This window comes from Acipenser ruthenus, chromosome 10, assembly GCF_902713425.1.
Source record: "Acipenser ruthenus chromosome 10, fAciRut3.2 maternal haplotype, whole genome shotgun sequence".
In the NCBI taxonomy this organism is placed as follows: Eukaryota; Metazoa; Chordata; class Actinopteri; order Acipenseriformes; family Acipenseridae; genus Acipenser; species Acipenser ruthenus.
The window spans coordinates 48,403,880-48,417,956 of NC_081198.1; the positions used below are offsets into that span (position 1 = coordinate 48,403,880).

General features: G+C 37.1%; 1 protein-coding gene across 2 annotated transcripts; it reads right to left on the reverse strand.

Annotated features, from left to right (window-relative positions):
- Positions 1-64: 64 nt before the first annotated feature.
- On the reverse strand, positions 65-11,868 carry LOC117400388 (ADP-ribosylation factor-like protein 5A). Of its 2 annotated transcripts, none has more exons than XM_034000285.3 (6): positions 11,844-11,868; positions 5,719-5,779; positions 4,864-5,011; positions 4,399-4,482; positions 4,085-4,236; positions 65-2,850 (listed from the first exon to the last, which is right to left on the reverse strand). In XM_034000285.3, exons 3-6 carry the CDS (start codon positions 5,005-5,007, stop codon positions 2,802-2,804), a joined length of 429 nt encoding a protein of 142 aa, XP_033856176.1. In that variant the 5' UTR covers positions 5,008-5,011; positions 5,719-5,779; positions 11,844-11,868; the 3' UTR covers positions 65-2,801. The 2 variants fall into 2 exon arrangements, with proteins under 2 accessions (XP_033856176.1, XP_033856167.3); XM_034000276.3 differs by lacking the exon at positions 11,844-11,868 and adding an exon at positions 10,701-11,159.
- Between the last annotated feature and the right edge of the window lie 2,209 nt (positions 11,869-14,077).

Consider the following 14,077-nt stretch of genomic DNA (forward strand, 5'->3'; position numbering starts at 1 on the left):
TTAAAGACAAACCCACAGAAATGTTACACTGCGCTTTGAAAAAAAAAAAATGCTGAACAATAAGCAACTTTTCATTTGTTTTAATGCATGTCTACACAAATTAAACTCTGATTTAATCATTTTTGCTACACAGGAAATCACATAAAATATACATCCACCGTATGTGGAACTGAATCTCACAATAAACAAATCATGCACAGAGTAATGCAAACTATACAAGCAATTCACAAATAGCATCCGATAGCTTAGTCAATTATGCATCAGTAATGTGAAAAAGTAGCTCACAAAGACCTACATTCACAGAATGTGGAATAACTTCCTGTAACAAATGAGCATTTCTGAAGATATAGCCTTCATCTGCCCAACCTACTTTACCACAGGTCAGACCTCATGCAAAGTTAGCTCAAAGTAACATAATAGATTCTGAATTTGTTCTGTCCACATAATGCACCCTATAGCCTGGACATCGCCGGTTCGAGTCCAAGCTATTCCATTGCCGACCATGGACGGGAGTTCCCAGGGGGCGGCACACAATTGACAGAGCAGTTTAGGTCAGCCAGGGTGTCCTTAGCTTACCACACACCAGCGACTCCTGTAGTCTGGCCAGGCGCCTGCAGGCTTGCCTGTAAGCTGCCCAGAGCTGCGTTGTCCTCTGAAGCTGTGGCTCCGAGGTGGCTGCATGGTGAGTCTGCAGTGTGAAAAGAAGCAGTCGGCTGACGGCACACGCTTTGGAGGACAGTGTGTGTTTGTCTTCGCCGCTCCCGAGTCAGCGCAAGGGTGGTAGTGGTAAACTGAGCTTAAATAATAATTGGATATTCTAAATTGGGAGAAAATAATAAAAAAATAATTAGTGACTACTAAATTAAAAAAAAAAATTATATATATATATATATATATATATATATATATGACTAAAGTAAACAGCTGAAATTTAAGTGTGACACAGGTGCGGATATACTTGTACCGCCACTACACCTGCGTCACATTATTCTATTAGTCAAAAGAGTCTTATTGAATACTGCTTTGAAGAGTTCAATTAAAGATTGTCCTTGGTTTTCAGAAAGGTTTTTTTGTAACCCTCTCTTTGCAGTTGATTTTAAGCAACAGTCAACAGCCACAAAAAAAGCAAACTCTTGCAGTTTAATGAAATGATAACCAACTGTGATGTTTCATTCTAAAAAATACAATAAAAAACCCTATCCTAACACAGTATGCAATGAATTATTAACCCTTCCTGGAGTGCTCTTTTCCTGTGCCTGGTGGTCTACAATAGCAAAGCTGCGCTTGTTAACAAGAAAAGGATATGGGCATCTGTATGCAGGCATGCTAAGAATTTAAGAAAGATGCTAGCGGCCACTGCGGGACCTATAGGGTCAAAGTGCTCATGGGCTTTAATTCAAGTATAATCAAATCATTTTAACATGACAGTCTCATGTTGGATAGTCCGTGTCAGAAAAAAAAAAACACCACTCAGTCTGAAGCATTGCCATTAAATCAAAAACACCCATTATAGCTCAGCCTCACTTCTGCAATAATATTCCCTAGACCTTCTTAGATAAACCTTTCTTTTCATTTAGGTTTCAAATTCACTAGAAACATATGAGGATCCTGCACATAACCCAAGAGTGTGGAAAACCAAAGGCAATCACTCAATGGCATTTTAAGTCCATCTGATAGATCCATTGAAAGTTTAAAGTATCCTTGCTTTAGATTTACCGTAGAGCTACAGACCAAATTACTGGAACACGGGTAAAGGATTTGGTTTTAAAGTTTAATCACAACAGATGTAAAAGCTCCACATGTAAACCATGTATCAATGTACAGTACACATTGTTGGGGATAAGTCTGCCCACTGCCCACCCGCAGTCTGCTCGCTGTCATGGCATTCCAGGCTCAATACAACCAGGTACGCAAAGAAAATAAAGGGGGAAAAGAACAAAGCTTTAAAGTTAGTGACTTCGATCCTGGAAAGTACCCCCCAAAAAAAGAGGAAGACACCTCTTTAACTACAATGCTGGTCATTCAAAACAACAAGGCCTATTTATTTTTGATGCTGCACATTACACATGGCAATACTCAGGAGTTATTATTGACAACAAAACAGGGACACCATAGCATTACATAAATATAACTAAAAAAAAAATACAACACCGTGGTTACTGCAGCAGATAAAAGAGTTAACATTTGAGATTGAGAGTCCAGGTCACAATACTTATTCTCCCATCCCTCTGAAATCAAAGAATATAGTGACATGAAACAGCACAGTACTGTTCTTAAAAATACATACAAAACCCTGTGGTTGGATGCCACAGTAGAGTATACTGTCCATTGTTCAGTTACATTATGTTCCCTCCCTTGGTCTCACAGAACTGTCTGCACATCTTTGATAGGTAAAAGGGCTTTATTTAATGATATTCTACAAGACCAGCTTCTTTCAGCATCTTTGAAGGGTTATGAGGCAGGCACAAAGTAATGCTAAATACTGTAAAGACAGGGCAATAATTATTGTTCTTCTATAATACTTCCCAAATGCTAGGTCTACCCTGAGCTGAATTAAACTTGGATACACAGTTTACACAGTCCTAGTGTTCATTTCCATCTTTGTAAGGAGAGAAATAAAAACAACTTGAAAAGAACGTGTCTTGTTCTGTTAAAAAAAAATGTCGTTCACGGTTCTGAAGAGGGGCACGTTCATTTAGTCTGTATAATAAATAACCGTCAGACCCACTGGGGTTCATTGAAGCCTTCACAGAAAGGCAAGCAACAGAGAGGAAATCGTCCATCTACGGGGTCGGTTGAGGTCATCTGACTCGAAGTCTAGACATCATCCATTCCAGTCCTTGACAAAGCCTGTAAAAGATAAAATAAATATGTACTTATGAGAAAAATATCTATCACACCATTACAATTAGGCAGCAACATAACAGGCACTACCTACTAGATAACTGATTGAGGTGAAACAAACAGAAGCAGTTAATGCCCGACGTGGAGGGTGATACTGAGGCAAGCTGATTGTTCAGTAAGAAGACATTTCTGAACTATTTCCAGTAAAAAATAAAATTTTTGAATGTTAATAAAACAACAATCAATAGTTTTTGTTTTTTTTTTCGTTCCAAGGTTACCATAATTAAAGTAAAATAAGAAAAACCCAGGACTATAAAACAACACTAGTTAACCAAATAGACACCCAAGATCTAGAGCAGGGCTTCTCAAACTCAGTCCTGGGGACCCCCTGTGTCTGCTGGTTTTCATTCCAACCGAGCTCTCAATAACTTAACTAGACCTTAAGTGAACTAATACATTTGCTTAATTAGACATTTTCACTTGTGTTCAGCTCTTAAACAGTTGCAGTTAAAGTTACTTATCAAATGTTATAGCTAACTAGAAATATGCAACTTTTCAAGAGCTGAAAACAAGTAAAAAGATCTAATTAAGCAAATTATCAGTTCAATTAAGGTTCTAGTTAAGTTATTGAGAGCTTGGTTGGAATGAAAGGGCAGCAGTGTGGAGTAGTGGTTAGGGCTCTGGACTCTTGACCGGAGGGTTGTGGGTTCAATCCCTGGTAGGGGACACTGCTGCTGTACCCTTGAGCAAGGTACTTTACCTAGATTGCTCCAGTAAAAACCCAACTGTATAAATGGGTAACTGTATGCAAAAATAATGTGATATCTTGTAACAACTGTAAGTCGCCCTGGATAAGGCGTCTGCTAAGAAATAAATAATAATGAAAACCAGCAGACACAGGTGGTCCCCATGACCGGGTCTGAGAAGCCCCTATCTTGAGAGACCCAAGTTCACTCACGACAAGATTACGTCTTCTACTAGTGTGTTGGTGAATATAGAAAGCAAACATGCCTTGTTTAGCTAGATAATATGTCAGTGATGGAAAAGCACAAAACATGCTATTTTCAGTAAACCGGTATTGTGCAACACTGATCACAATCACCAGTTGAGGAAGGTCAGACTAATGATATTGACTTTACCCACCAAATCAAATATACTGCTAAAAGCTTTAAGTGAATATATAGCCCATACAACCTATTGCTTTGTGTGTGTGTGTGTGGGGGGGGGGTTATTATCATACCCTTCTCCAGTAAGGGCACAACAAGCCTGAATGTGCCACTGGTGATCCTTAACAGAGGTCAGCTTCAGGTACTGGGAGATTTCAGCTACTGACATGCAGCCTTTGACATCCTGTTTGTTTGCAAATATCAGCAACCCTGCTTTTTTAAGATCCTAGAAGAGAAAGACATTCATTATTACCATCAAGACATAAAATATTAACTTTTACAAAAAAAAAAAAAAAAATCAATGTACAGTACCTGACCAACCAAACCTTGCGCTTAGCTTAGCATAGTATAGGACTGGATTGAATACTACCAAGAACACCACACCTACCTCGTGTGCTAACATTCTGTAGAGTTCATCTCTTGTTACGGAAATCCTCTCTCTGTCTGTGCTGTCCACGACAACAATTACAAACTGAAAAACAAGTGAGAGATTTTAATCAGACCTGAATATTCTGTTGTACTATTGTACTTTGAGTTTTTATAAAGCTCCCTAAAATGTCCTCCCCTCTTTTTCTTTTATTATTTATTATTATTTATTTCTTAGCAGACGCCCTTATCCAGGGCGACTTACAATTGTTACAACATATCACATTATACATTATACAGATATCACATTATTTTTACATACAATTACCCATTTATACAGTTGGGTTTTTACTGGAGCAATCTAGGTAAAGTACCTTGCTCAAGAGTACAACAGCAGTGTCCCCCACTGGGGATTGAACCCACAACCCTCCGGTCAAGAGTCCAGAGCGCTAACCACTACTCCACACTGCTGCCACTTCCTCCTTACCTCTGTGTTTGTATAGTAGGTATTCCAAGAGGATCGCAGAGACTCCTGGCCTCCAATGTCCCACATTAAGAAATGTGTATTATTGACTACAATCTCTTCGACATTACTGCCTATGGTCGGGGACGTGTGTACCACTTCATTCATTGAACTGCAACAAGGAAGAGTCTACAAATCAGGAGAGTGTCCTTAGGCAATAACTATTTATTTTAAATGTAAAATATTTTTAAATTACGAAGACAAAAAATAGGTTATCTACTGTTGGAGACAAAGGCTTAAACATTTAAATCTTAAGGAAATAAAACTGCATTGTATTCTACTGCTTACATGTTTAACCAAAAATGTCCTATTTTATAAGGATCTTGCTTTGATTTTCAATTTGTTTCAAAAAGTTTAATGATTGCACCTTTATGCATTTCCTCCTCCCTATCCTCTTTCAGTATACTGCTTTTACACTGCAGTTTTAAGCACTGCTGGATTCTACTTTCACTTGAGCTTCCTCCCTAAGCTGCTTAGTATATTACTGTGGCAAAGCAGAAACCCTGCTGCTGTAAATAGTGTGTGTGGGAATGTACAGTAAGGTTGGCAGGGATGGGGTTAAATTTATCTCTGCCAGCAATCACAGGTGTGGCTATTGCCCAGTTAGCTAATTGGTGCTAATTGGGGAGTGGCCACATGTATAAAAGCTACCAGAAATCTTTTGTTTATTATTGGCATTTGGGGGTGAGTGTTTGTGCTCAATCACACTGTACTGTGAAGCCCCCCCCCCCCCCCCACAATAAGCCACTTTTAAAGTTTGCTACAGTATTTATAATGTCTTTAAAAATAGCACTAGCAGAGTATGAAAACAACACTTACAACTGATAGAGAATTGTCGTCTTCCCAGCATTATCCAAACCCACAATAATGACTTTGTGCTCTGAAAAAAAAATGGGGGGGGGGGGGGGGGGGGGAGAAGCAGAATTAAGGCTTACATTTTCCAATTACAAATGCTATTACAGTAAACTTACCAAGCCTAATTTTACACTCTCTGTAATACATTTACTATGGAGAGGGCAATTTGCCTGCGATGTGTCCTAGGGGAAAATATAGGCAAATGTTTTTTTTTTTAGTGTTCCACACTATATCGATACCCACGGTATATCATGATACCAAAACCCTACCATACCTAATATCGGGGTAAAAGAAAAATATCCATCACAATTTTTCGATGTAAAAATACAATTACTGCAGCAGACAGCAGTAATGGCGAACGTGGGAGAAAGATGGTTGGTTTCCAAAGCCAAATCCACAAGCTTGGTGTGGAACTATTGTGGATTTCAGCCAGATGACAACAGCAATCTGGTTAAAGGCAGATAGCACAAATGTCAAAAGATGTGAAAAACAAGGGTGGAAACACAACCGATTTATTTACACATCTTTCAGATCGCCATTTACTTTTTCTTTGACTGTAGTTTCTTTAGTTCTTTTAGTTTAAGTAAGTGAATCCCAGTTAATTACATATTGAAATTCTGTAGTGAAAGGTGACATTCTGTGAATCCCAGTTTAATACATATTGACATTCTGTGAATCCCAACTCTCCTTCCATAATCTGAATCATGCACTCCATTTGTAAATGGTAAAAAGCTGAAGTAGTACAAGTACGTACATATTACTTATAAAAAAACGCACAGCAGAGATACCAAATAAAACAAGACTGCGCTATAAGCTGATCAAAAGGGAGTTCATTGATGTGTGTTTATTTTTTCACTACAGTGCATTTGCTATATGCTGCAAAAATATACTTTGCAGACATGTGTCATTAAAATTAAAAATGTTAATGTTTTTATAATCTTTGGATTTGTGGTCATTTGTATTTTTGGTTTATTATTATTATTTATTTCTTAGCAGACGCTCTTATCCAGGGCGACTTACAATTGTTACAAGATATCACATTATTTTTAGATACAATTATCCATTTATACAGTTAGGTTTTTACTGGATCAATCTAGGTAAAGTACCTTGCTCAAGGGTACAGCAGCAGTGTCCCCCACCTGGGATTGAACCCACGACCCTCCGATCAAGAGTCCAGAGCCCTAACCACTACTCCACACTGCTGCCCCATCGCAGGCAAATTCCTGTGTTTTGGAGTGTGTGCATGAGCGGTGGAAAGGCCAGGCCTGCTAAAACGTATCAGTTTCCCTACAGGTAACAGGATCAATGTGACGTGTCACCTGCAGAGGAGCGCACAGGACTTTTAGAAGCTTCTGAGTTTCACACTGCAAAACTCCGCCAATGCAGACGGGCTGCAGGTCCAGCATGAAAGCAATAACAGTTCATTATAGTAGCCAGAGTTGTTGTCTTTTGTCTAATTTACTTTCTTTGCAAGATTTTTTAACACCCAAATGAGCATGATGGACCGAATGGCCTCCTCTCGCTAATGACATTTCTTATGTTCTTATTTAAGGTGCACTGGAGCGTCGTTTTGACGGAGACATTTGGCTTGAATACGCAGAATTCTGTTTAGCACGTAAGAGGGGTGCATCTACATTAGTAGTCATTTGTTTTAGAAATGCAGCATTAGATATAATGCTTAACTTTTTCACTATTGAGTTGCCTGTGTTAGGAGTGTTTTTAGTACTATCGGAAGCAGTTTGACAGAAATACGTTTTTCATTAAATTATTTGGAAGTGGTGATTATCACATTGTAAAACTGTAAAATGAACACATAGTGTTTAAAATGAAGAAATACAACGTGTATGTAGAATTGAACAGTTGTGTACACACAAACTCTATTCCCTAAAGTAACACACTACTGGGGAATTTTTTTATTTTTTTTTATTTATTTTTTTCAGTGTACATGAATCAATCAGTCTAGTCTAGCGTAGCATTATAATCTGTGTTTACTTGTTTTACTTTCTAAGAGAGTTCAACATTATATATGCATGGAGGTATTATGATGTATGTGACTTAAGAACACAAGAAATTTCCATTTGGCCCATCTTGCTTATTTGGTTGTTTATTGATCCAAGCAAGCCATTTCTTGAAGGACCCGTGTGACTCAGCTTCCACAACATGGTTAGGTAGTTTATTCCAAACACTCACAACTCTGTGTAAAGAAGGGTTTCATGTTTTCATTCCTTGCTCACATTTTTAGAGCACTTCTAAGATACCCCAGTATGTAAAACACCTGGCCTAGTTATAAAAAGCCTGATTTAAGGAAAGTATCTGTGTTCTTTTGTGTTATATAGAAGAGATTTCTTGAAATCAGAGTATTTAAAGCTGGCCGAAACATCAGATTTATGTCTGGTGTTAAAGATTTTTTTGTGTTGCGCTTTCTTATCAGTTTTATTTGAATTTTAGTCAGCAGCAATGACCTTTGAACACACTGGAACTTGTTTTCAACAGAAAAATACAAAACGTATTTAAACAGCAAGCATTCCATCATGCTGCAGCATTATTAAAAAGAAATGTGGCAGCCATTTAACATGTAATGGACATATGATCCAAAGTATGGCGATAGCATGGAATATCATGATATTGTGCATGGTATCGTACCGAGGCTCCGTAAATGACGAATCACAGAACACTGCTGTTTTTATCATGTGCAAAATACAAGACCACCGTATCTCGCCTCTCTAAAAGATGTCAACAAGTAGGCTAATCAGTTTCAGTTTGGAGTTTGTGAACACTTTATATGACAACAATCCCTACAGATTGTAAACACAACTGCAACTTCTTAGTATTACTGCACATTTACTGTAGTAAACTCAGCAGACAAACAAAAAACAAAAGATTCAATAAGTTTACACAACAGACTTTTGTATTATAACTGCAATAAAAAAAGACCACCCCAGTACTTACATCGCCAGGATCCTTTATCTATTTGCCACATAAGCACATTCTAGGGATTAGTCCTAAACAGGGCACACACTTCTCACAGTCCTGTTGTATGGAAATTCAAGCTAATTTAATGGTAAGGTACACAAAATAATTTCTTTAACATCAAGTTACAGCTAAGAAATTAAGAAATCACTCTGACAAAAAAACAGTATGTTTTTTTTAAGAAAGAATTAAGTGGGTATTTGAGGTTTCACACAGTGTGTTCACTGAGTATGTATCTAAAGACCAATGAAATGATTTTGAAATATATTTTAAAGCTTCCGCTATACAGTGTTACAAACAGTGACAAGCCTCAGTTCAGCTACAGAAAGTCAGTTCTGGGAGAGCACAGAAAAGAACCCTATGGAAGAACATGGGCCGGTACTCACTTCCCCTTCGAAAACTGTCACATGAAATGAGCAGACACAATGTGCCACAACATGGAATGCTTTATAGATTTAATCAAGGGCACTGTTGAAGAGGTGGGCTCCAAGCACAAACAAGCTGCTGTCCCAGCTAAAGACCATTTATAAAAAAAAATGTACCAGAAAAACAAATGTGAAAAAAACAGATGAAACTAAATGATACAGTATCAGCAAGAGAGAAGTGTTCCAGTAAAAGGTCCATGTGTTAGATCTAATAAATCTTCTCTCATTCAAGATGGTTGCACACAGTGAACTTCAGCACATATTAAACATACTGTACACCCGAATATTCTAAGGAAACTGGGTCATAACTCAAATCATGCCTCCAGACTATCATGTCAATGGTTGGCCGAGATGTAAGGCTACAGCAAATCTAATGAGGCTCTATATCATTCATAATGAATGAATACATATCAAATGCACTCTACACAGCTAACACACAAACATTAGCTGCATGGAAAAGATTTAGTAAAATGCATAACCACCAGAGGATTCCTGTGAAACAGTGTCTTATTGTTTTCAATGACAAAGACCAACCCTACAGACAATACACCCCTGTAGCCTCCAAAACAATGTACAGTAAATGTAATGAGAATACATGCATAGTTACTGTACTTTCTGGGGTAATTCCAAGCACTCATGACATACAATACAACAAGGATTACATTAGGGTACCTATATAGACAGCTTGTTTCGAAGTCACTTCCCTTACAGGCATCCAGTAGTAAAATAACTGGTATTGACTTACTGCCATTTTATTTTCATGCAATTTGTAAAGTGAATTCGATGGCTTACTGCATTCACTTCTAAAAAACATGCTATCCCAATTGTTTACCTGAAATCGAATAGATTTTCGTGTTCACTGTGAAATCAATTGTTTTGTTGCCCAGTCACTAATTAGATAAAAATCAGTGTGTCAAACTTTTGCATGAAACAAATATACTATATTAGGGTATTCCTTTCTTTAATTACACTGGTTTTTCCCCTGAAATAATAGTACCCCATTTTAGGTGGCAACGTTTCTCTAATAGACACTGTTTTGAATGTTCACAGCTGGGAAACAAGCACAGCTGCACTTCACAATTTGGAGAATTCTACGTTAGCGTATGTTATTATCAGAAAACACATTATTGCTTACAAATATTATGTAACAAAAACTATAAAAATACATTTAAAAAAAAATAATAAAAATAAACAAAAACAACATCTGAGCTTCGTAATTGTCAGTGTCCTGGACTTCAAAAACAATACCGGTACTCATCTGTGCATTTCACATCACTTTTTTGTAAAACATCAAATATAAAGCAGTAAATTAATACAGCGTTGGTTGATTCCTCGTGTTCACATATACCGTCACATAATCTCAAGTACCGGTAATATAATAATGATAATAATATAACAAACTGCACAAATAATGACCACACTAACAGGAAAATCTCCAACCCATTATTTGACAGGGGAATGTATTCCCCGACATAAACAAAAAGAATGCGGATAGGCTAAATTCAAACGGGTAGCAACCGAATACAAAAAGAAACCACGTCTCGACTCTACCTTGATGGTTAAACAGCCTCCATAGTTTGGTGAAGAGGATTCCCATATCTGATTGTAGGGCCTGCAGCAGCAGCCACAGCCTCGGCCAACGTGAAATAGCTAACGCTGTGTACTGTGGCAGTCCGTACACTAATACTGCCAGCTCTGTCAATGCGACCAGTACCTGGCGAAACTGACAACCTGGCACTATTTTACAGCACACTGGAAACTGAACACAAAGGCGTTTGTGTATGACATAACCGCCATAGAAAACTCCGACTCTTCGACTATTTATCCTGGACCATGTCTACCGTGTTTGAAGTTATAGACTGAATAAATGAATTTGAAAATAGACCCGTCAGATTCCACTTCCAGCTACCCTTTCACCCTGGCTATACAAACACGGCGGCTCTGATGCAGTGTCACTGAGGCTGGCAGATTTAACGTCAACGACACAGACATGCGCACTAGTCATGTGTAGCCGGAAATTGCGTGTTGCATGTTAACTTTGTATTTGGGTACTGTATTTGAGAGGTCTTGAAACGAATCAAATACAATGTTGTTTACATAAGTTCTTTCACACAACAAGTTGTATTATTATTTATTTGTATTCATTTATTAATTTTTATTTTTCTTTGGTCGCACAATTACCTAAATGTGACAAATGCCATGGGTGCACGGCAGTTAAATAGAGTTGCAATTTTGGCTGATGGAGTTCCTGTTACAGTTTTAAGTCGATTATTTTTTTATTTTACATATAAGTTTACTGGGTGAACCGAGATAGTCGCCTACTAAAATAATGTGTCATTTTTACTTGTGAGACCAAGTTGGAAAGTGAGTTCTCAAATATTTTTTCAGATTTAAAATAATGAACAATGGAATGTGTTAATTGTAACCACATTCTGCTCCAAATATACCTGATACTGTATTTGAACTTGAATGAACATTTTTTAATTTAAATAACAAGCCGCATATCAAAAAGAACAATACTTGAAACAAATACGATTTTCAGAACTGTGTTCAAACACGTGACTTTTACACACGGATTTTAATGGATTATTTTAAAAAGTTAAATCTACACTGCCATGAAATGCGAATCTTGCGAAGTGAACAACGCTGTGAAAGCAAGAGTAGCATTTCTGTTAATGGAAACAAAAGCTGTACCTGCAATCTGATGCAGTGACCTGTAGTGACTCCTGGGATCCTGTTCTGTGTTTTACTGAGTGCAGTAGGTCTGCTGACTTCAGTTCTGCTGGAATTCTCTCATCACTTCATCTCAGTCACAGATACTGTACAGTAGCTGTCCCTACTGCATGTTAACAGCAACTGTCAGCGTTATCAACAGCAATGGGGCATTGTATGGTGAATGGTTCCATATTGTCAGCGTGGCAGTGGCCAACCGCAAAATGTTTTATTGGCAAACGCACTGTATGTGTCGTCCTGATAAACTCAACAACGGTAGTCCTGGTTAATTATTATGTACAAGTCATACATGAATAGGTGATTTCCCTGTGCAGATTGTGCATGCCTTAAAAGGTGCACTACAAAGATTTTGTAGTGAACTGGTAGTCATGTACCCAAAACCAGAAGCTTATTAACTTCCTAATTGTGGCCATGGTTGTGAAATAGCTCTGTTGTGCAACGATGTCGCTTAGGTTTGACACACGAGTATTTTAAATGAGATTTTAACAACATCTGCAGTTTTGCAGCAGTTCAGGAAGTACTTTCATAGCCCTTTGTCAAAATCAGCTGCTGACATGCTCTGTTGGTTTGTAAGCAAGGCTCCAGGAAGTAACAGCTCCACTAGCAGAGTCACACCTCTACTGGAATGATTGTATGTTATGTGCATATACATACAGAGCAGAGTTAGGCTATTTCTAATGCTTCAGTCACTAAAAAGAAAATACATTTAAAACAAAATTAAATACACAAGAATGGCCTCACCTTTTCAATGTAATTACACTGGCTGGGTCAAACGAAACAAGACTGCAGGCATTTCTAGTGCCTGAAATGTAGTTCAGTAAATCACTCTTGATGTGATACACTGAACTACACACCAAATATTGAACACGCAGGAAAACATACAGATTTACTTGATACTTCACTTAATGTTTTGGTTGTTTGCATGTATTGTATACTTCAGTTTTTAATACGCTGAAGACAACGCTATGTGTGAAAAGTTGCTTCCTGGTATCTAATCTGGTATCTAATCACTTCATGTATTGCAGTTCCTCTAATGGTAGATCATGGCCTGTGACCTACAGCACCAGGATCAAGTACTTGATTTTTTGAGTATCCTGAATTTAAGATTCTCAGCATGATAAAGGGGGATTGCTAAAGCACGGGATTTCTTCAAAATGCAACAGTAATTAGGTAATTGTGATGGTTACCAAGTTTGGAAGTGCAACTAAAAACTAAGCTTAAGGAACAGTCCTGTCTGGAAATCAGCCCTGTGAGAAGCCATGGAAAGGACTTACAGACCTTGATTTTAAAGATTAAAAAGAAGAGAGAGTTTTTGGAGAGTTCCTGTTTATTTATTTTAGAAAAAAAAACTTTTTTTAAATGCAGCTAGATTTATTTTTTTTACACATCTAAATCCCATAAAACATTTTTTCATTTTTAAATTTCAGAAATTAAAATGTTATATTATGCATGCAATTTGCATTTCCTTTTTAAATGTCTTCTTCCACAAAAATAACACCACAATTTAATTTGAACTCTGATAAAGCCGCTAAGTAGCATAGGGAGAGGTAAGCATCAGCATGCAGCACTGTACACATTTGCATAGTAAATGATTGTACCTTTACCAGCATGCCTTTTATAGAATACTGCACAAAATTCAGATTTTACATTTTTAAGGAACAAAAATAAAAGGGTTCGGACATAAAAAAAAAAAATTAAATTAAAAAAAGAAAGTGGTCAGCTGGGTTGCTATTCACAATACTAGTTCAGCTGTTTTCACATCAGAAATTAAAACACAAATTATTTCATTTTTTGTGACTGGGTTAAAATTTAATTATATTAATATATTCCAGCTTTAATCCATTAACAAGGGTTTTCAATTAGGTTAAATATGAACATTTATTTAAGATTTAACATTTGAGCCAAATAACCATTTACAAAAAGAAAAAAAAAAAAAGATGTAAATATAAAATAAAATAAATCTTCCTGGCACACTACTGCGATCAACATGCAATATCCACTTACTGGGCCCAAATTAAGGCTGTTTTGTACAAAAAATATTTATAATAGTGAAATCAAATAAAAACAACAATTAAACACAAACTATTATAGAGCAGCCATACAACAGACTTTCTAAATATATATATTATTAAAAAAGTAAGTGTCCGAGCAGATTAAAACTATATATATATATATATATATATATATATATATAT

Excerpts from the sequence above, each read along its gene's own strand:
- LOC117400388 (XM_034000276.3), bottom strand. The coding sequence starts at position 10,746 with ATGGGAATCCTCTTCACCAAACTATGGAGGCTGTTTAACCATCAAG. Across the intron at positions 5,780-10,700 it reads GAGGCTGTTTAACCATCAAG|AGCACAAAGTCATTATTGTG; the intron begins GTAGAGTCGAGA and ends TTTTTTTTTCAG. Across the intron at positions 2,851-4,084 it reads TGTGCCCTTACTGGAGAAGG|GCTTTGTCAAGGACTGGAAT; the intron begins GTATGATAATAA and ends TATCTTTTACAG.